The sequence below is a fragment of the Bicyclus anynana genome, chromosome 4, assembly GCF_947172395.1.
Source record: "Bicyclus anynana chromosome 4, ilBicAnyn1.1, whole genome shotgun sequence".
NCBI lineage: Eukaryota > Metazoa > Arthropoda > Insecta > Lepidoptera > Nymphalidae > Bicyclus > Bicyclus anynana.
In genome coordinates this window covers 4655743-4680246 of record NC_069086.1, presented here as the reverse complement: position 1 = coordinate 4680246, position 24504 = coordinate 4655743, and the positions used below count along the sequence as shown (strand labels likewise).

General features: G+C 36.0%; 1 protein-coding gene across 1 annotated transcript in view; it reads right to left on the bottom strand.

The window, feature by feature from the left end:
- Positions 1–7909, bottom strand: part of LOC112042976 (division abnormally delayed protein) — a 164930-nt gene extending 157021 nt beyond the window's left edge. The window contains exon 1 of the mRNA XM_024078211.2: positions 7592–7909. Within this exon, the coding sequence (XP_023933979.1) occupies positions 7592–7724 (133 nt within the window). The 5' untranslated portion in view covers positions 7725–7909. The remainder of the gene's footprint in view (positions 1–7591) is intronic.
- Between the last annotated feature and the right edge of the window lie 16595 nt (positions 7910–24504).

The window sequence follows — 24504 nt, the reverse complement described above, 5'->3', positions numbered from 1 at the left end:
TGCCTGCCACGCAAGACATTATTTTTCTGTCAACGTATATGATCAACGATCTTATGCGATTATAAACACTGTCTCTAAAGAATCGATGTTTCATAGTTTAAAATCGTGTTCGTCGGTTAAAAACCTCCGTAAAAATACATTTTTATGTAGTTTTATGGTGTAAAAAACGAACAAAAACTGCTAGTTTAGTTTAAAATATGTATGAAATCTAAGCTAGTTTTCCTTAGAAAATGGCAGAAAATTTTGTTCGTGAATTTGGGTGCGATACTAGTCCTTATGTATTTAGTCTGAGGATAAAACAGTTCATCAAAAAGACGGTTTTTTAAAAGCAGCTATTAAAAGTTCAAGTTTCTAAGATAATATTAGTCACTAATAAATAGCTGTACAAGAATCGAAGCTGCTCTATACTATATAAACACAGTCCCATTAATTAAGCTTTAATTTGATGCATGACGATAATTAATTCGCGTGTGGAATGTTTTGTATTACATATTTAATGACATAGCGAGCGCCGCGCTGGCTGACACTCGCGACACTGGATCGGTAAACACAATAAATAGTAAGATCCGTATTAGAAACGACCTTCACCCACCTGTTTATTGGATAAAAAGTGTGTCGTATCATATTTAGTACGTTTAAAAATATATTGCGAGTAGGTTGAATAAAAATTTCCTAGCCAAACTATTATTAAGCATTATTAGCTAAGGGAATCCTCATCTCCGGCCTGTCGTACCCTAAACATTACCAGCAGCACCACCAGCAGTTTATTTATGTTTAAAAATTCTTCTTAGTCACAGAATAAAATATGTAATACAGAAAACAATAGGCCGGCGAACTTTTTAAGCAAGAAGAATGATAAAAAAATGTTTTTTTTTCATGAAACATACTTTTATTAAGCTAATTTTTTAACCAGATCCTTATTTATACATCATATTATCATCTCCATATACTTTTATACCTGGGTTCCTAGGGCCGACGCTGTATTGGCCGGTGGGAATTCTCCTTTGATATAAAACACTTTTCATCCAATAAACATATGGGTGAAGGTCGTTTCTAATACGGATCTTAGACTAAAAGGAGTTAAAGACTGAAAGCCTGTGATAGCGTTTTTCAACCTATGATAACGCCAATGATCAGAGCAAAAAATCGACTTTTAAAATTGGCAATCATTTAAAAAAATTGCCATTTCTTAATTGCTTTTGATAAATGTCGTTCATTTTGGGTGGTACGGAGTTCACCGGGTCATCTAGCAGGCTATTAATAATAACCCTGTAGGTATTAGATATACGAGTAAGTATCCATATCTACTTCCATCCTACTAATATTATAAATGCGAAAGTTTGTATGCATGTTTGTTACTCTTTAACGCCGCAACTATTTAACCGATTTGGATGAAATTTAAAATGAAAATAGATACTACCCTGCATTAACACATAGGCTACTCTTTGTCCCGAAAAAAATCCGTAGTTTCGCGAGATTTGGGAAAAACCGATGGTAACAAACATTCATACCACCATAATATGAATGTTTATTACTCTTTCACGCCGCGACTTTTTGTATCTTTTAAATAAAATAACGTGTTGGTATCTGTGGCGAAGGATGGAGTCTAGACGAAAGCGAGCCGTCCCAAAGACCGCTTGATACAAACACCGGTTTCTCATACATTCATACATATATATTCATTACAATAATGAATATGTATATATGGATTTTTAAGATAACCCGACGGGAATCGGTCTCTTCGCCGCTGGTACATACTTATTTTTCCCGGGTAACATCGCGGGGTAGTAGCTAGTAATCCATACATGCAAATTATTCTGTCTGTCTGTTTTCTTCATTTCATGGCTAAACTGCTTAATAAAATAAAATATAATACAGAGATGCATTGGACCATGGAACAGGGTAATATGGGTTACTTTTTATCGTGGAAAACTCCATGGTTCCCACGGGGTTTGAAAAAACAGAATTGCACGCAAACAAAGTAGCGGTCGTCTGCTAGTCTATAAATAAATTACATTCAGAACTGGGAATATGTAGATTGATAATAGCCGTATCAGCCGTAATGACTACATCATATCCTCAGTACAAGGACAGATGAACAATACATCATTTATTGAAATTGATATCAATCAGTGGATTTAAAAAACGGATCGAAATCGGTACATTGTCTTACAGATCACTCAGAGATCCCCACCGAGTGACTTCGCAGATTAATAACAACGTACACAGCATGTCCCAACTCCGGAAAATGTTGAAAATATTTATTGAAAATTTACCGCTTATTTGCGATATTACACACATCATCATTATCAACCCATATTCGGCTTACTGTTGAGCTCGAGTCCGCCCGCAGAATGAGAGAGGTTGAGCCAGCGTGGTGGATTGTGTCCACTACGCTGGCTCAATGTGGATTGGCAGACTTCACACACCCAGAGAATCAAGAAAATTCTCTAGTATGCAGGTTTCCTTACGATGTTTTTCCTTCACCGTTTGAGACATGTGCATTTTAAGAGCGTGTTTGTGTGCATTTTAAGAATCCCTCACCCTCCGGAATCGGAGGCAGAGGTCATATCCACTGGGCTATCACGGCTTCATACATACAATAAGTATTTAATCGATAAATATAATGTACCATTAGGTATTTTAATGTCACTCATTGAGCGCCGCGCTGACTCGTGACTAACAGGATGGTGTTGATAAATAATTACTCGTATAATAAACCTAACATTTGTAGAAATACCCGGTGGATTGCACAAGGTTTTTAAATATGGTACGCACTATACGTACAAATTGTACAAAATTGAAAATTTCTTCTCTAACGCAAGTTAGTAAAGAGTGCATATTAGGCATTGCATTATTGCTTTCAAACAAAAAAAAACGCATCATAATCGGTTTATTCATTTAGAAGGTACGATGTGATAGACAAACACGTCAAACTTATAACTCTCGGGGGTTAATAACAACAATTAGTTTTTTTAAACTACTACGAACTAATAATCCAAGGGAGAGGACTGGTTAAGGGTAATCCTTAACGCAAATCTATAACTAGGGTAGGTACTAGAATTTTTGAAATTTAGAAAACGCCGTTCGTGTCACATGCTTTTTATTTTCGTTTGATTTTGCCCTTCTATGACATTAGGTCATCATAAGAGCGCCATACTGTCTGGATGGCATTTCTAAATATAGGTACCTTCTATACTTGTTGTACCTACTCGTATTATTATAATAATTGTTGTTATGTTTCTTGCCAAATATGTTCGATAATTAGGGGCGTGCACAAGGTACAAAACGAGGGTATGCACTGCGCCTACAAACTGTACAAATTGGAAAATTCCTTCTCCACAACGGACTCGTATTGAGTCTTCTAGGTAGACATAGGCAGTGCATTTTTGCATGTATGAAGTTCACGCCACTGTCATAATCATAATAATCATAATCATAATCATCGTTTATTTGCACAAAACATATAAAAAGATGACAGAAAAAACTTGTACAATGTTTTCGCCTTGAAGGGCGTGCAAATACAAAATTATTACTAACGTCGATATTAAACTTTTCCTGGCGAGAATTTTCTTAACTGTCTATGTGTGTGAAGTCTGGCAATCCGCAGTGTACCAGCGTGGTGGACTATTAGCCTAACCCCTCTCATTCTGAGAGGAGTCTGAAGAATCGTGCTCAACAGTGATCTTTTCCAACTCAATTGAAGGGGAACGAGAATATTGATCATAATAAACAATATTTCGTTTTAATGATTAAAAGCGTTCGAGTTTATTTTAATCAATTAAAAGAAAAACAAGCAACATAATCCAAATACCGCAAACGACAGCGCGTGCGGTCATTTGACACTCACCACTCGGCCCGCTTTAGATATCCTACACGCTCGTGTAAACTGTAAACAATGCCGTTTATATTGTAAATGAAGCTATCTATATCAACTAGCATTTTAAAAACACTCTCACTACCGTTTCAAAGGTTAATGACTGGATGAACGGTAACGCGATCCTTTTCCGATACAAGACGACCTTTGAATGTCCTACGATCAACACAGAGTACGCATTTTTTTAATTGCATAGTTTAGGGAAAAAGGGGACATAATGATCGTGTTAAAAAAAAGTTCATATATGGTATAAGTGGGTGCGAGGCGTATATCAGCAATATCTGTTCTGTTTTAGCTGGTATACTGCATCAAGATCTGGATCCTTTTTCGATACTTTTACTGTTTTGCTAGTTTAACACATTCGCTGCTGTACGAGGTCAATTGACCTCGTACGTCTAGCGTCTTTAAGATTTAGGAGGTCGATAGACCTCGTACCGGACCACATAAAGTTCTAGTATGAGGTCAAAAAACCTCGTACCGCACCAAAGGAAAGTACAGAAAAATAAGTGCCGCAGCGAACGCGTTAAGAGAAAATGGTAGAGAAGTGGAAGCTAGCTAATGGTAGAGATATTTAAACAAGCAAAGCAAAAGTTCTTGACAACCTGCTATAAGACCTTTGCCTACACTAGATCTGCAACAAGTTATGCAAAGGGTATACAGGTATGCAAAGCTGCTTTAGGTTCTACCAACTTTAGCTGGTCAGGGAAAAGAACATTAGCAAAGTAACTTTTCGGAGATTTTCTCTCTACCACATGACGAACACTTGTGATTGTGAATCCATGGAATTCCAGGATTATCGTGTCTTTCCATTTTTAAATAAATTAATACGTATTTAGCAAATATTTTCTCCCTTTCTAATGAATCGTAAAGATTGCTAGGAGTGACTACGACAATAGTCCAACGGGCGAAGATTGAACCTAAGGACTCTCGGGTCTAAGTCCGGCCCAATAGAGCCACTGTGTCTCTGATAATAATCTTTTAAACAACATTCAATTATAATAAAGATTTAAAAATAAAAATAAATACTTTTTATAACGTTACTGTTTAATTTTGTCTCTATTTCAATTGATATGGAAAATCCCGTAATATATTGAATATATTTTTGAATATTCTTTATACTCGTATACCTGCCCACCTTTATGCAAGGTCGTCAATGGAGTAATCATGTATTATTATGGCAATTACTACTAGTATGACATTTAAATAATGGCATACCAATTAAAAATGGTGTAGCTATCAACAACATCTAATAACATTCAGGGCCGGACCGTCCATACGGCGAACGGAGCGGTCGCTCCAGGCGCCAAATGCGCCGATGCATGGAAATGGAAATGGAAAATGGGGCGCCGAAATGGTAAAGACAAGATCGAAAAGAAATTTATGTGATGAATTTACGTGCGCGAAAGGCGCCATAATTGGATCTTGCTCCATTCTAAAATTTACCTCGGTCCGGCGCTGATAACATTAATATCATTCGTAGCTATAGCAAAACGAAGTAAATTAAAACTTAGTGCTGAGAATTTTAACTGAAAACTTTTTTTTTATTCTTTACAAGTTAGGCCTTGACTACAATCTTACCTGATGGTAAGTAAATCGGGCTAACTTGTTTGGAAGAGGATGTAAATCCACACCCCTTTCACGACGGTTTTTACACGACATCGTACTGGAACGCTAAATCGCTTGGCGGTACATCTTTGCAGATAACTAACCACGGCCGAAACTTCTTAGAAGAAAGAAAATCTCAATATCTCATAGCCTGACCCAGGTGTCGAACCCAGGACATGGAGATCCGAAAGTACATAGGCTAACCACTACACCAACTGTCTTATCATAACTGGTACTTTTCTCATTATCAATTCATACTAATATAAAATCTATACTATACATAAAAAGAGATAAAGTTTGTGACTAAAGAAATTAAATATCACGTGTCTTAAACGGTGTAGGAAAACATCGTGAGGAAACCTGCATACCAGAGATTTTCTTAATTCTCTGTGTGTGTGTGAAGTCTGCTAATCCCCATTGGGCCAGCGTGTTGGACCATTGGCCTAACCCCTCTCATTCTGAGAGGAGACTCGAGCTCAGCAGTGAACCGAATATGGGTTGGTAATGAATGAATGAGTTTGTGAAGTTGTAGGGGGTAATCTCTGGATCTACTTAACCGATTTTGGAAATTCTTTTACCACTGGAAAGCCACGTTATTTGTGAGTATAGGCTATATTTTATACGTTTTCTCACGGCAACGGGAACTACGCAGGTGAAACCGCAGAGCGTAGGTTAGTCCTATATTATTATTTATTTCGTTTCTAATATTATTTAGTAAATCTTGTTTACGAACTTAGGTATATTATATCTTGGTACTGTACCTATCTTTAGACAGACATTTCTATAACTTGGAATGTCGCGACTCCGATAACATCGGACAGTTATAATAAAGGTTATTATTTATTAGGTTTGCAACTAGCGTACATTTAATGGCGTATATTTTATTTCTTCCAGTAAATTTCTTACTATCTACCACAGCAGGTTATACGGCCTCAATAGCTCCGGATAATAGGACTCAACGCCTAAAGGTCATAGGTTCGATCCCCGTCCACTCCTGAGTCCTAACACAGTCTTTTCGACTAATTGGAGGGGAACAGAAAATTACTAATTTGTAAATTCGAAATTTTGTATGGATGTTGGTTACCCTTTAACTCAAATTTACTACAGAACAGAATTCGCTGAAATTTCGAATAGAGAATGGAATTATGGCTACCCTGGAATAACATATAAGCATTTTATTCTAATATAATAAAATCCATGTTTTCCGCGGATTTGTAAAAAACTGAATATTACGCGGACGAAATCGCGCGCGTCCTCTAGTTCACCATATTAAAAATACTCGTATATAATGCCGTATATAATGGCAAATATTTAAAATGAAATAAAAATGTAATAAATTAATTGCTTCAAAAAAATATTTACTAAGTATTTTTTTTTGAAGACAAAACGGTAAAAGTAAAACTGACGGGACTCAAACTCCAGACTCTCAATATGTATATGCTTTTGCTTACACGTGGTTAGAATGGCTACATTTTAGTCTTTGGTCAAAAGGGTAACGGGTATGAATCCCCCTAAAGCCCTTTTAAGGAGAAAGACCGTAAGTCCGTTAAAAGTATATAATATACTCGAAGCAGGTAGTTTTGTGTACAGCTTTTTTTACCTGAAAGACTAACTATCTTAGTTATACTCGTAATATCGTAAAGCTTCAATTATATAAACTTTCACCATACGTTTTCTAAACAGATATCGAACCTGGGACCGCCTTTGTTTGCAACAAAATTATCTAAGTATATGTAAATTAATAATGACTACCTAACCCTACCGAAATACCCAAAAAAATCACAAAACATGTTTCAGAACTTTATCGATGACCCAAAAAGATAAAAAAATATTTTCAAAAAAAAATATTAAATAAGAACGATCCTGTTAATTATAGGACTTTACCGAAATGAAAAGTGTAATGAGCACGTGGAAAATGATTTTTTTTTTCAAACCCTAATTGAAAAACCTTCGTATTTATATAAAATCAAGATTCGTTATTAAATTCGTGAAACACAAAATAAACGCAAAAAGCTCTCAAAAGCTTCTACGTTTGATGGAAAATTCTATAATAAGCGATAAATTTCCCGAATCATAGAGTAAATAGTTTTTGTTTACAAAGATGCACACCTGGTACATTGCGATCATCAGCTGATACGTTGTGTCTAGAGAAGAAATCTTCAGACGGGGAGCACGAGGTGGCAGCGGCGGATACAGCGGCCGCGGTCGCCGCGAACACCAAAAACAACACTAAAAACTTCATGGTCACAGGTAACACAGATAAAAAAAATAAACAGTTTTCGAATTTCGAAACTATAGAACGCGTTTGTTTTTAAATTGTACACTCGCGAACTCGCGCGCGTGTTACTACGCAAGCGTGTGACCACATCGACGCGCCTTCGCGGACTGGCCACTGACGGGCGTGCGACCGACCACAGCCGCGGATACCATTGTTATAAATTAGCTACAGAAATAAAATGACTTGGAAATACTGAAGCTCTCAAAAGCTCTCTTCGTTTACGTCTTTTTAGTTGATGCGTTTTTATTTTGCCGCCGAATTATCTGTTTCGCTGCACATCGGTTACACGTCTTCGGATAACTCAATTTAACATTAATTATATCTACTTTGACTCTTATTTATATAAAGCTTTTTTATGTAATTTTCTGAATACATTAACCTGTGATATTAACATTTTTATTAAGCTTTTTAAAAAACGTAGCAAATATTCTTTACTGAAATGATAAACAAGACATGTTTACTACTTTCAAATTATGCTGATGCAAATTTTCAGCTGAACAATTTGCGTGTTAATTTTAATATAGGCCATTCTGTCTATTTGTATATTTTATGTTTAGCCAAAACTGTCACGAAACAGGCATAAAACACTTAGCGTGCAATTCTATAAATAAGGCTCTAGTCGTACTAGGCTGAGAAGAGGCTAGACGGTGTATGCAGCGGCGATGCGCGCGCACTGCTATCGAACCACGCACCACTGCCGTCTGAGACAGTGTGCTAACAGAACTTTCGCTGCTGACTTATTGTCTATCCAGGTACTTTGTCAATTACGTGTTATAGCTCACCATACTTTGTCAATTACGTGTATTTTAGTATTAGTACACCATTTCAATGCAAATCTTTTATTTGCGAATCGAGTGGTACATAAATTCAAGCAAGCAAGCGTCAGTCACAAAGTGGCATACATTTTCAATAACTAATTAGTAGTCTAAACTTCTGAAATTCAACTTTTTTAAATACTTTTTTTCTTTTTTTTTACTATTTTGCTATTAATGGGAGGTGGTCGTTATTAGTTGTAACACATTTTTTAACTTAATAGATAAAGTTAATTAGAATTAAGATGTTCAGAATTAGAACACAAATATAATAGATATTTTTTTATATGTTGAAAAATTCTTATCTAGAAATTTAGAGAAAGAATACAATTGTATTCTAAAAAAAAAAATCTAGAAATGAAGGTTATATATAGTTTTATTACTAAAATCGTTCGATACCTATCTTGAACTTAAAATATAAACAACGAAAGCCTGCAATGGCTAAACCCTCTTAAATTATCATGTTCTTGTACTAGACTTTAAATCTCTGCGCTAAAATCATTGTCAATGAGCTCTGATAGAGTATAATATTATATAGCAATACATCCAAACAACTTTGCAAACACATTTGCGCATTTATAAAACAAATAGATTTCATACGCGTGACAATTTACTGTAGATAGAGCAGCGGTTATATCTCCATTATTTCCTGTAAGTATCATTTTAAATGCGCCCTTGAACTACTAAATCTGAAAAACAAATATAATCTCGTTATCACCCATATTCGGCTCACTGCTGAGTTCGAGTCTTCTCTCAGAATCAGAAGTATAAGGCCAATAGTCCACCACGCTGGCCCAATGCGGATTATCAGACTTCACACACGCAGAGAATTAAGAAAATTCTCAGGTATGCAGGTTTCCTCACGATGTTTTTCCTTCACCGTTTGAGACTCGTGATATTTCATTTCTTATAATGCTCATGAAAAGTTGGAGGTGCATGCCCTGGACCAGATTCGAACCCACACTTTCCGGAATCGGAGGCAGAGGTCATATCACTGGGTTATCACGGCTCTATAGGAAGATAGGTATATTTTCTACAAAAAAATAAATAAAAAGAAACAAATATTGTCGCATTTTTTTTATTTTTTCATTATCATAATGTAATTCTGCTCGTGCCCGTGGTGTATGCTGTAGGTAGTGTTTAATGATGATGATATGCAAGTCTACGAGTAATGAGCGTTAGTGAGTTTCTTGTGTGTTTTGTTAGAAATTCTATAGAACTATTCGATCAATTTAAATCGATATGATAAAAATATAAATAGTGCTGTAACACGTGATATATTATCATTATTAATAAGTTAATAGTTAACTTTAACTTTAACTTGATGGTATTCGTAAATATACAGACAAGTTACAAAATAACTTTGGCACCGTGGGTTGCCAACCGTACTATAATATATAGTATTGTACTATATTTAAGGGTCTGCGTGCTATACCTACTCGTATACTGTCGAAAAAATACATAGTACACAAAGATACTCTATTTTTTTTACATTAATTTCCGATTGAAGTATTTTATCGTTGGTTTCCATTAATTTTAAAATTAAATGTGAAAAACCAAGTAACACTCATATTTTAGACAAAGAAAATTGTAAAAAGCAAGAAATGCTAATATGTTAGTTTTTATAAAAACAAATAGGCTACAAATACATTATGTTCGTCTATTTTTTTTTACAAAATACCATATTTTCTTTAGTGTTCTTTAGTGTGTAAATTTAAAATAAATCGACATTTTACGTTCGAATATAATTGAACTTTCCGAAATAAACAAAAATGATAGTCACAACATAATGTGAATTATACTTTGTTTTTATATAATATTTATGATCGTCTTCACTTGCTAAAGCATTAATTTTAGCATTTTCTATGTTCTGTGCTTTAGCATTTTCACTAACTTCAGATAAGTCTAACGGTTGGTTTTGTCATTTTCTATACGATATATGACAAATACAAAAAATAAAAATAAGTTATGATACTTTTAGAAGGTGGTGAAACCGGCCCTTAAAGCAAGCAGATTTATAACCGTCCATGTTACAGCTAATGACGAATGTAACATAAACCTTTAAATTGATTACTTGATTAATTCTAAATGCTGCAACTCGGCCCATTCGCCCTGGCCTATTCAATAATACCTATTTAGAGATCAAAACCATATTAGGAGTGTGTTACGATAATAAGCTAGCGCGGCTACCATCAAATGATTGGACATAGTTAATATTGCGTTTTATTTTTATACTAGTAAACGCCGCGCAGTTCCACCCGCGTGGAAATACAGGGATCTGACTCCCGTTCCCGTAGAAATACAGGGATAAAATATAGCCTATAGCCTTCCTTGATAAATGGGCTATCTAACTCTGATAGAATTTTTCAAATCGGACCAGTAGTTGCTGAGATTAGCGCGTTCAATCAAACAAACAAACTCTTCAGCTATATAATATTAGTATAGATCTGACGACCACGTCTTTGTCTGCGTGAAAATCGATGTAAACTTTCACCCCTACTTCATTTTATTTTCGCGATAAAAAGTATCCTATAACCTTTTCGTATTATGGTCTCAAATTGTACCAAGTTTCATTTGAATTCATTTAGTAATTTCAGCGTGATGCCCGGTCAGCAAAAAGGCGGGCAGGCAACAGATAGACAGACAATCTATATATATATATATAAATGAATTGCTGTTCGTTCTTATCTTGGTCTTCAAATGTTCGTGGAGGTATAGGGAAGGTTTAAAAGGTGAGAAAAATTAGAATAATTGCCGGGAAAACCATAAAAACAACCCTTTTCTATTTCCCATACAAACGTTTAAGAGTCAAGGGGTATGGTAGGGGTAGAGTAGTGTAGAGTAGGGATAGAGAAGAAGTGCACATAAGTCAAAGCAAAGCTTGACCGGGTCCACTAGTAAAAAATATATTTTTGGATTCAGTATCGATTATATATACTGCCCTGAAGCAAAATTTTTCAAAATATCTTCAATGCACAGAATAGGGATGATGACAGTTTTTTAAATTGTATATAAATTAAGAGTATACTAATAGTAAAGCAATTTTGTAAAAGTAACAGGGTATCTGCGATCATTACTTTCGGAGCTACAGGGATTTAAAGAGTCAGATTTGCGGCGCTGCCGCGGATCCCTGAAAAACGCCCCATACAAAATGGCTCGAAAAAATGACGTCATAGGCATGTAATGATCGTTAGATTTGTATGCGCGTTCAAACAAAATTACTAATATCTTTGTTATTTGTGCGTTTATCTTTATAGTTCATATATTAAAAAATGTCACATTTAATGTAAGGAAGCTAAAACTGTATGAATTTTCATCTAATTACGATAAAAAAATTTTAGTAGTTTTTGAAATTTTATAATCTCATTTATTTTGCAAATATCCAGACAATCTTTGCTTTTTATGTATAAATTAGTTAACATTGACCCTATTTACCCGAATGTATCATAAAAATCAATATATTCAAACCTAGTCATCATCCCCATTGAACCTGATACAGTTTTATTATAAGTATTAAGATAGATAAAATACCTAGATATAGATGGTACAAAACCCTTTGTGCGATTCCGAGTCGCACTTGGCTTATTTTATTCTATAACAAAAATGTTAAATACTTAACTAATAATATTTTAATGTTGCCATGCTATCCGGGAGAATGCGCTAAAATTATAACACTGTCCGGAATAAATGCAAAACAAAGGACCCAACAATGAACCCGCAACCCGTCGTATTGAACAAGGGCCAACAAAACCTACTGTGAACACGAACTGCACCAGTCACACGCGATCAAACAACTATTAACTTGCCGTGACTATTCCTGTTTAATAGCAAAGGATTTATCATCAAAGTCACTGGTACGAATTCTCAACAAACTCAATATAAAAAAAGCTCAGTATTCATTAATTTAAAATAATTCTTTGAATTTAAATTAATATACAGCAGTGACGTGCACAAGGCTTCAAACTAGGGTAAGTACTATACGTAAAAATTATACAAAATGGAAAATTCTTTCTCCATTACAGATAATATATGTATATAATAGTGCTTAAAGTAGGCGATGTATTTTCGCATTTATTAAACTAAAACATTTTTTTCACGAAGTTTCTTGTGGTAAACGAAGTTACAGTGGTAACTGACAATCAATAATTCAGTGCGAATTTTTATTTGAATCATACTAATGTAAGAACGCTGATACTATTGATCGTTGTCTATTGAAAGGGAAATTATAGCGCAGCAAAGGATATCTCGCAAAAACACAAATAATAATTCGGTGGTTTAATTAAAAAAAAATCTTAACTCGTAATTTGAATACAATTTATTAAATAAATTTGTACAGACACGATCCCCTACCTTTTTACTGTGTATACCGATTGGTACGTAGATTCGTAATACCGTGTAAAACCGAGTTTTACCGCTTTTAAGTAAAGGTATTACATGTCGATAAAAATTTACAATGCGCATGTTATAAAACATAAGTTTAATAAACTTTCGTTTTCTGAATGAATATTTCCATTCTTCTAATAAGAATTAATATTTATGAAAGTTTTTTGTTGGTATCGTAAAAGTTTGAACAATTGTTCACAAAAACTCGAAAATATTACATACTCATTATAATTCATGACTGCCTCGTGATGGACATCAAGTTTATCATCAGGTAGGCCATCTACTTAGTCCGTCAATTATTAAGGGTTAGTTTTCTTTGTTTCAAGAAATTAGGACTCCAACATCATTAGTCCGCTAACTCGCATTAGAACAGCTCGGCGTACGTAAGCTCCAAATGCGCTAAGAGGAACCTGGCCCACACTGCAGGGGGCTACTAAAATTAGGCTGACAATCTATACTAATATTATAAAGCTGAAGAGTTTGTTTGTTTGTTTAACGCGCTAATCTCAGGAACTACTGGTCCGATTTGAAAAATTCTTTCAGTGTTAGATAGCCCATTTATCGAGGAAGGCTATAGGCTATATATTATCCCCGTATTCCTACGGGAACGGGAACCACGCGAGTGAAACCGCGCGGCGTCAGCTAGTAGAAACATAAAAAAGAATAAGCTGAATATAACGTTATCATCATAATTTTCCCACCATTCGATAGAAGTCACACAGTACAGCAGGACATGAGCCTTTTGTAGCGACTTTCAAATAACACGATTCTAAGCCTGCATCCAGCGACTCCCTTCACACTGGCACATCGTCATGCCAGTGTGAAGGTGAATTCATTACTTGGGTGTCGATCGACGCTGCATTGTGCAGGGTCATATCCAACACCTTGAGGCCCTCCATCGGTTCTTCGAACTGTGCCACATAGCTTTGCGATTCGTTGACCTGTCAATAACTTTCCATTACAGATATTCTCATCTATAATTTAATTTTCACTACTCTTGCTCAAAAACACTGTCATATTACCACTCCACAGCAGGGCTAAACAAGCATTTCAGCCTCTAGCTCAGTAATTTTGTTTTTTAAATTTTTGTCTGTTATGAGTACTAGCCAAGTACTAGCCTACTTTATAACGAAGGAGGTTTTATTCGTAAATAGAATCATTATTAGATAAAGCCCTGATTGTTTGATAAAAATAAAACTTGCAATTAGAATGAAATGCAGCGTTCTTGTCTGTGGAATGCGTTAATATTTTTATTTAATTTTAATTGAGTTGCGAATAGAGCGAGAATTGAAGACATGGGACATCCTGTACGCTGTAATACCTTTGCCTTATTCTCATGTGAAAGAAAAATAAAATTAAAAAGCGAGAATTTAAAAAAAAATGTATAACAATCTACTATTAAAGACATATTCACCTGAAAACTTCATAGCAGAAAATCGTTAATGTTGGCATGCTTCCCATTTCGGGTAAGTTAAAAGAAAGCTTATCAGAGGCAGCCTGGCGCACCTTGCCCCGTACTGAGGGAATTACACGCCAAAGCGGCGAACAACTTTTAAATTATTTTAACGAGCTTGTCAATTCGCCCGAACTGAATATTTTAACCTAAATTTTAACATTCAAGTGAACGAAAAGTAAGTACCTACGATATTCTGTTAATTTAAATTTTAAATAAATTGCTGATATGTTTTAATTAACATTACGCAACGCCTTAGCACATAATTGGCTCTATTGTTGACAGGGGACTGAGTTATGTTACCATAACAAAGGTTTAACATGAAATGCAAAAGGAGATGTACCTACTTACTTAGATGTATATGTATAAGTATCTGTTTATTACGATTTCAATTCGTACAAGATATTGGATAAGATATCTGCACAGTATATACGAATATGTGGTCAAGGATTGGTTTAGTATAAGTAATGGTTCAATTTATTTAATCAAGACGCGTAGATTTGTGTTATTTTGAAAGAATCAAATAAAAATACTCCAAACCAAGCACTCAGCTTTACAAGGCACTTTAATACTCAAACCGAATTTTATATTTCTCGGTAGTAGAGAAAACAATGGCGGGACTGCATACAAAACACTTGGCATTTTTTGTGTAACAATAGTGCTGGCCTAAAATGACCCATTGGGATGATGAATGCCGTGGAAACGCCATATTTTTAATTTATCACCGATAGATAATCCAGGTAGGTAGAGGCAGGTTCATTGAGCCTCTTTGGCACGCACCCGCCCGCCGCGTCCTATTGTAGCTCCGCGACTGCCGCTTCGAACTGCTCTAACTCAACGGCGCAAGATGCAAGATCTTTCCGGAACAATCTAATTAAATGTACTTATAGAGACTTGATCACTAACTATAAGAAGGCTCAGATGACTCAGCGACCGATGGAGCGGCTAGCCAGTGCTGCGTGATCGAATCAAAAGAACCAAATTCACCGACACTCAGCTCAACAAGTCACGAAGCAGAACTTCGGCATCGGAAAGCTCAGTGCGGTCGACCATTTTGGAATAAGCTCGCCAACTTGATTGGCAAACGTGCGGTGCTTTTTGAATCTGTAACGCTCATTATCAAAAGTTAATTATACATATAATAATTAACGTATAATGAAAAGAATCGGCAGCTTAAAATCTCCGCTCCGAGGCACGTGGTTGTAGCACCACCTTCTTCTTTATCCCAGTCTGTTATTAAATAATTCTTGGACTAAAGAAAAGCTTCGTATTTTATATCCCGTCCCCTGGGTCATCATAAGGACCTTATGGACCTGGGTGGATCGTAAGGACAACTGAGCTGCCTTATCGCTACCTCTCATCACTTAAACACGTAACTTATTGATATAGTTTCAAACTAAAGTACACGCAGGCTGTGAACGTTCCAGGCAATAATAGGGACGTCTCATTTATTATTGACAAATATTTCGCGCTGGAATACCTTTCAAAACGGCCTAACGGAAGGCGCCACATTTATTTTATTCCATTTATTGCATACAATGAATACGTAGTTACTTTGGCGGTTATTTTTTGCGTGAACGACAGGAAATCACTTGAATAAAATGGAAAGAATTTCGAACGTTCGTGCGAGGGGTAGCAGCTAGTTGCGCGTTTATGTCTATTGTTTGACAGTGCGTTTGCGCATCTCCTTTACAGATTTACATTTAAATGGCCGTTTAGCTAAGGCTTCGTTGTAAATGAAATGAGTCATTGATCTTTGTGACGTTTAAGTTTAGTGGGTATGAAATGTTAGGTTTCTAAGGCTTTTAAGAAAACGAAATGAGATTCACCTAATCTCATTTCGTTTTCTTTTTCTTGGTTTATTGCAAAAGTATAAATTATTGTATACGTTTGTGAAGATATTATCTGTATAGGTAAAGGGATGAATCCTAAATCCTTGCCACTAATTAAATATCAATAACGCAATAAGTAATGATCATATTTGTTGTTTACTTTATATGTAAATGAAATCATTTAAAATTGACTTATTAATAGGTACTAGTAGTACATTGTCTACTCAATGGCAACACGCACTGTACGAAGACTTTTGTCTTCAGGCACTGAGGAATTTCGACGATAACATACCAAACCGTCCCAATGTCGAAAGAACATTCGTATTAGGTACCAACAGCATTAGGTGACCATTGTATTGGTCCAATCTCGAAAAGTTTGCGTCTATATCTTCTGTTACCTTCAATTTGAGCAACTTCAAAGAAAAGTAAAAATACATTTTCTAGGCAAGTGTGATTTAGACCACAATAATCAAGGTACAATATAATGTCGTTGGCAATAATGCTTTCCATATGGCATGATTTTCGTTTCATAAAGAAACGACCGACGCGACGGTATAAATATTTTTTTTTCATTCCTAACGTCTGAAGTCTACCCCATATGTCCGAACCCCAATATTATTTTATTGCATACAACGTTAACCCCAAAATAAATTGCCAATTTAATCGCATAAGCGCGCAAAATAAAGGAATTAACGTCAAATAATCGCCGACAGGCAATATTTCAAGGGCCTTATTAATATTACACGGGCAATTGTGAACGTTTGCCCAAACCGTAGGTAAATGATGACGTTGCACGATCGAATGGTTAATATGTACATATTTAACCGTATAAAGCCGCGCCGGGCGGTGATCCAAAGGTTGTTTTATTTGTGAAGATTTTTCATGGATGCATTGTGTTCGTCTGTTTTTGTGTTCCCCTTTTTTTGCCCAGGACCTGCTAATCGTTTGCTTGTGTCGACATGAAACGACACGCCTCACAACACGTCGTATTTCGTATTCGTGTTATCTAATTTTCTGATACTTCTGTCTTTAACTGTCTGACGGTTAAACTTCATTCATAATTGTTATACCTATTATGACAATATTTGATTGTAGCTTGAGAAAATACTTTATTTTTAAAAAAAAAGTGAACCGCCTTACCATATCAAAACCAGCAAACTAGTAACTCAAAGTTATATAGGTAAGCAGGGCTTACCTATATAACTTTGAGTCCTATGTGGACTATGAGGAACCTATGGTTCCGAGACTTGGTCGCTAACTATGGGCCTCATAAGAAGACTCAGAGTCACACAGCGGGCGATGGAACGAGCTATGATAGGAGTATCTTTGCGTGATCGAATCAGAAATGAGGACGTCCATCGGCTGATATGATGACGATTATTATTACGCAGTATTATTTATTTTTTACTCTAGGTACTCTAGGTAGTTATCGGAGCCAACAAATTATCCACCTAAAGTTAAGTGATATCGTACTCAACAATATAGATACCAACTAGGAGTTTAATTAGGTACTAAAATTCTCATTACTGAAATAATTAATTTTCAGCTTATCAAATCTAAAATAAGTTCTGCTATAAATTCTACGATCAATTAATTTTTTCCTGTCGTCTGTCAATTCTCAGCTATCTTACGCAAAAGCTGCTAAAAGCTACAAACGGTACCTAGGTGTGTTACGTTATCATTACCAATTACATAGTTATTTGTCAAGAAAAAACAACATTTAACGGTATTTAATAAACGTTACTTAATCACAGAAATGCTTAGCCGATAAAAAATAAAGAAATATTAAAACAGTCCGGCGTTTTCTAAGGGCGATTGGGAACGCCAGCGCCATTGTGGTCCAGTTAAGAGAAATAAACGTTCCCATTGTTAGCACAAGTTCCGTATCATTAATATCGTGCAAGGAAATAACAAAAGGAGGTGAAGAATAGAATTTTTTCGCTTTCCTCGGCACTTCTGTTCCATTCTGTGAAAAATGTTTTTCAGTGTCATTTTTATTTATCTCCTCTGTTGCATGAATGGGCTTTGAGCTCGTGTGTGGCTCCTATTTTTCATGTCTTAGAGTATGAGACTCTACCTTCGAATACACTGCTTGAAATAGCGTAGTTTTTATATTTCGAAGATTTATTTTTACAAGTTGATGAGTAGGTATTAAATAAAACAGTCTATCATTCAATTATTTTTAATAAATAACGATAAGTTATAAATTAGGTATGATGATGAATGGTTTACCGCAAAAGTAGAAATCGGATAATAAATTAAAAAAAACTAGAAGTTTGATTTTTAAAATTCACTATCATATTCATCAAATAGGATTTATTGATTCGGTTAATTGCATGATAAATATATCAATATCAACAGATACATAAATCAGAGAATATTCCTCGTAACTAACTTATAAAAAAGATAAAAGTTATCAAAAAAAATTACTACCTAACCGATTCGTGTTTTTATTTAAGAGTTTTTAATTAAACTTTATTAATTGGTAAGTTCTAAAAACAGGTAGGTATTCTAATTAATAGAGATTATTGATCAAACAACCGTGGTGGTACAGCGTGTGATTGTAAGATTGTTTTATTGCTTTAAAATCTAATCCTCTAAAAGGAATCACGAAAATGCAAAACCGGCTATGTGTTTAACAAAAAATAAATATCAAAATGGCCGCCCTGTATCGGGGCGCGCGTCACAGTCCACAGACAACTAATAAAAAGAATGTCATAAGGCAAACATCACTGCGCATACAGGCTGCGCCCGGGCCGTGCGTTCCCATCCCTTCAAAGCCTGTCAGCCGGCGGAGATATGAGCCTAATTTATAATATCGCCTCTGTTGATACACTCGATAAAAAATTGTCGCGCGGATCACATGAACATAACTAGCATTTCACTTTGTCACTTTATTTTTTTCTTTTAAAAAAAAAAGCTGTTATAAAGCACTTGATAATGTCCATTAATATAAAGCTTGTATTCTCCTGAATCAGTTGCAGTCTAAGATTTTTTAAATACCTACACGTCTTTACGCACGCTTGACTTGTGGAGTGAGCTGAAGAATGCGTTACGAAAAGTGTAATCGGACGAGGCGAACGGACGTTGACAGGGAGAGCTAAATAAATTTTACTTCAATCGTGTGGTTCTGTCCTCATACTCTCAACAACGAGAGTTATGAACTTATACCTACTTGGGATTGGAAATGCATTTTGTTGTATTTGAACACTTTTTAACGTCCGTTGAAAATAGCCCAGCGTGGTGGGTCTAAGCTGCATATCCCCTCTCCAATAAAGTAGGAGTCATGATTTTCACAACAAGATTAATCTAAGAGTAACAAATATAAAAATCGATTCTTGAGAAAAAATCGAATTCCTCACGGACGAAGTCGCGGGCAAAAGCTAGTAATGCTACCTTAAGAAGAAACGCTAGATTTATAATTAATCTAGATTTATGTGTTTAGTTTATTATTCACTATTCATACTTCCAAAACTTTATTCATAAAAATAGAGCACACTAATTAATTAATCTCGAAGAAAAAACTAGACACGCTGGCGTCAAAGTATCGTAGTAATAAAACAAGTGTAGGTCCTTAGCTCGCAGACATGTGCCTGCATGAAACTCGTATTACGAGTATTGGGTATTGTATACGAGTATAGTGGGTACGGGCTGCGGGTTCGACGCGCGAAAACAGCCGCGGGCGAGTCTTTGACGCGCCGCGCCTCGCCGCGCGGTATGTCGCCGTTATGCGCCCTACACACGTCCAGTCTTACGAGATATACGTCGTCAACCCATATTCGGCTCACTGCTGAGCTCGAGTCTCCTCTCAGAATGAGAGGGGTAAGGCTATTAGTCCACCACGCTGGCCCAATGCGGATTGGCAGACTTCACACACGCAGAGAATTAAGATAATTCTCTGGTATGCAAGTTTCCTTACGATGTTTTCCTTCACAGATTGAGACACGTGATATTTAATTTCTTAAAATGCACACAACTGAAAAGTTCGAGGTGCATGCCCCGGACCAGATTAGAACCCACACCCTCCGGAATCGGAGGCAGAGGTCATATCCACTGGGCTATCACGGCTGTTACGAGACATACTAAAGGTGAATCATGAAAAGCAATGATAGCCCAGTGGAAATGACCTCTGTTTCCGATTCCGGAGGGTGTGGGCTCCAATCCGATCCGGGGCATGCACCTTCAACTTTTCAGTTGTGTGCATTTTAAGAAATTAAATATCACGTGTCTCAAACGGTGAAGGAAAACATCGTGAGGAAACCTGCATACCAGATAATTTTCTTGATTCTCTGCGTGTGTGAAGTCTGCCAATCCGCATTGAGCCAGCGTGGTGGACTCAGCGAGCTCAGAAGTGAGCCGAATATGAGTTGATAACGACGAACGAAACGAATCATGAATATCAGAATATACCTTTAAAATTGTAGGCTTTTTTACACTTACTAGTAAATAAAATAAAATAATAAATATCTACAAGAACTGAAGTAGGTAGGTACAGATTTTTTTCTTGAGATTTTTTTAGGTTCCAGCGGCTCCCTAACTAGCATGATGTCGTCGGTCCATCTAGTGGGAGGTCGTCTACACGGGGTCGTCATTCTAGCATGTTATGACTCCAACCACTACCGGCCCTTCGAACTATATGCCCCGGCCATTACTACAGTTTCCCAATTCGTTGATCTATACATTGAATTACTATGTACTACGTAGTACATAGTAATTAAATGGTTCTATATGAGCGAATATTCTTATTGCTGATTAGTCACGCAAATGTACTTCTGTAACTCAAAGCTCCATTTTTCTCTCCTATTTCTTTTGTACTATGAGTGGAAGATTGTGTTACCAAAACCATAATAATGTAAACATATTCCGTACTTCGTCACGAAAAATCACAGTCTAAAACGTGTAAAGGAGTCATAACAAGTTCTAAGCGATATCAATATTCGATACATTCAAACAGGTTAGTATGCTGCACAATGTTTATTTTTTATTGACGTGCTAAGATGTTTTATACTGAGCCTAGAAGGGTTTTTATTTTTTTTATTTCACTACAATGCAGTTGACAACGATCTCAAATGATTTAAGGTTACATATCAGAAACAAAGATAGCAGGATAATTTGAAAGAGGTAGAAGTTATTTCAGAGGTCCTAAGTTCGACTCATGAGTCAGGCTTTTCTCTTGAAAGTTCAGAGTTGAAAAGCCGTGCATCGGAGAACACATTAGAAGAAAGTCGGGTCCGCAGTCATCATTATTATCTGTATTAGTAATCATAACAGAGCCAAACATCACCAGGCTCGCTAACCCGCATTAGAGCAGCGAGGTGGGTCTAAGCTCCAGATCCCCTCTCTCATAAGGAGACCCGTGCACTGGAATGATGATGATGACAAGTATATTGTAGGTATTTTTTCAACCTCTAACTTTGTGTAGAAAATATGAGTGTCTGTTTGTTCTTGCAAAATTCAATATACCTAGGTACCTATGTAATAAAGTATTTTTTAAAGAATATTTGCCATATTTTTTTTATATGACCACTATTCCCATTCTTCTCCATTATGAGTGGGTACGACAATAAACCAACCGGGCGGGGATCGAACCAACACCCCTCGGTGATGAGTCCGACCGCTTTACCGTTGAGCTATTGAGGCTCTACCGCGTATTGGCACACTACCAGCGAGATGTATAAAAATAACTAACATATGCCGTTACCATACTTCAGTATTTTAATTTTTTTCCTTTACAAGTTAGCCCTTGACTACAATCTCACCTGATGGTAAGTGATGATGCAATCTAAAATGGAATCGGGCTAACTTGTTAGGAGGAGGATGAAATCCACACCCCTTTCGGTTTCTACACGACGTCGTACCGGAACGCTAAATCTCTTGACGGTACGTCTTTGTCGGTAGGGTGGTAATTAGCCACGGCCAAAGCCTCCCACCAGCCAGATCTGGACCAATTAAGATCGAACCCAGGACCTCCGTCTTGTAAGACCACGGAGGCCGTCAAAAAGTATTCGTCTATTTATAAAACGTCACGGTTTTACATGTGTCAAATATATTCATGATATTCATACTCCGTCAATGTATAAATCATAATTTGTAGGAGTAACCGAGTAAGTTCGCTGTTGTTAACCTTAATCGTTTGGTATGTTTAACATATCGGCCATTAAGATATTTCGCAGGTAATTTAACACACCTTTCTAACGTTTTAATTTAATGAACTAGAGGGACAGTTGTATTTTAATTGTTATGCCAGCTTTACACGCTTCTTTTTTTTAATATTTTATAATTAACGAACAAACCCATTCGACGGTAAGTGGAAATCATCGCTTATAAACAATGATATTAAATATTGTTAGATGTGTTACTAGCGCATGAAAAATGGGGCGTCCAAAAGAGGAAATTTATAGTCAACTCAATGTTAGTTGTTCTCTACAACGAACGTTATTTAAACAAATAATAACTGAATATCGTCTAAAATGTCGAGTTGTGTGTTCAGGAAGTGTAAAAACTATATTCATTAATATATAATGGAATTAAAGACTAAATTCTGCATGTGTGCGCTCAGTGTTGTGTGTGTTCGGATCACTTTTTGCAGTGATTTTGTAGGGACGTAACCGAAAAATTATCATTGCTTATAAACATGAATCGAATCAATCATGTTCGATGATGTAGTAGACTGTAGAGCCATAACATAAGGCAATTAAAATCTTAATAATGTCAAATATCTATTTGTGTATGTATATGTAAGTGATATTTTGTTATTAAAATCAACATACATATTTTAGCGATACGCCATACCTACGAGTATGTATAAAGTGTGAAATTGCTCCAGAAATGATAGAATGATTTGAATGAAACCAATTTCACAGAAGGTCTTCACAAATCATTATAACGTCATGCGCCCCTAATTAACCTGGCTGCCTCCTCGCTCTGATAAAATCTCGATCTCACTAATCCAACGGTTCAGTGACTAACACGCGAGGAATGCAGCTAGCGCCGCGCGGGAGTCGGGGTGGCGTAGAACCTGCTCAATATGAAAAAAACATTGAATAACCACAACTCCTAATTTACCTCACCACCGATAATCAACCTTAATGTATATAAGTAAAGTTCAATTTTCTAATTTGAAGTAAATTCCATGTTTAGTCCTCAAAAAATGAACGTTAGCGCCGGCGACAACGTACGCGCCATCGTGGTTGAGATTTCAAAGAGGATATGCCGTATTGTTATACGAAATGCTTTTTACAATTTAACGAATTTTTTTATTTATTTATTAAACTCAACGGCCACGGGGTATATTGAAAATAGACGTTGTTCAGAAATTCTTAATTTTTTACGCAATTTTCTTATTTTTTTGTTTCTTTAGAATTTTCTAAAAGTATCATACTTATGTCATCCAGTCGGGTTTTTTATTCAACTTCCTCATACACGATAGTAAAATAATACTGCTGTGGCATGGCATTACACTGTATCTTCATATACAGTGTTTTGTGGCGTCATTTATAGCGCACGGCACGGAACACGACAGTGTCGTAGCCGTTCCAAATACAAAATTCAAAAACGAATACATCTTCGAGTCAATACGACACGAAGTGTCGCATAAGTAATTTTCAATATTATTCAAAAAAAATGGCGTCTAAAAAAAATTTTAAGTATATAAAGCTAAAAATTTTAATATTTAAATGAAATATTTTAAAAACTGTTCACAAAAGTTGAAAAAGATGGAGTATTTTTTTTATTTGTAGGTAATTATTGATTATTATATTAATTTATGTATTTGTTGATAGTGTTAAGTTTTGTAATATGAAATATATCCTTGACATCCGCATATTTAGTAAGTATATGCGGATGTCAAAGAGACGCGTGACGTTCTTTTTATATGGGTTTCACTGGCTTCACCACGCTGCTTGACTCATTCTGGATTTTTTTAAATTTGTGACTGGCGTTTAAATATTTTGTTCAAGACCTCCAGAAATCTATACTAATATTATAAAGCCGAAGAGTTTGTTTGTTTGTTTGTTTGATTGAACGCGCTATCTCAGGAAGTACTGATCCGATTTGAAAAATTCTTTCATTGTTAGGTAGCATTTATCGCAGAAGGCTATAGGCTATATATTATCTCCGTATTCCTACGGGAACGGGAACCACGCGAGTGAAACCGCGCGGCGTCGGCTAGTACATTATACAGCATACGCTGTTTCTAGCAGACAGCAAAGGCCTATTTTTTTAAAGAACTACGATTTCTCAGCAACTTATGTATTGTAGATAGA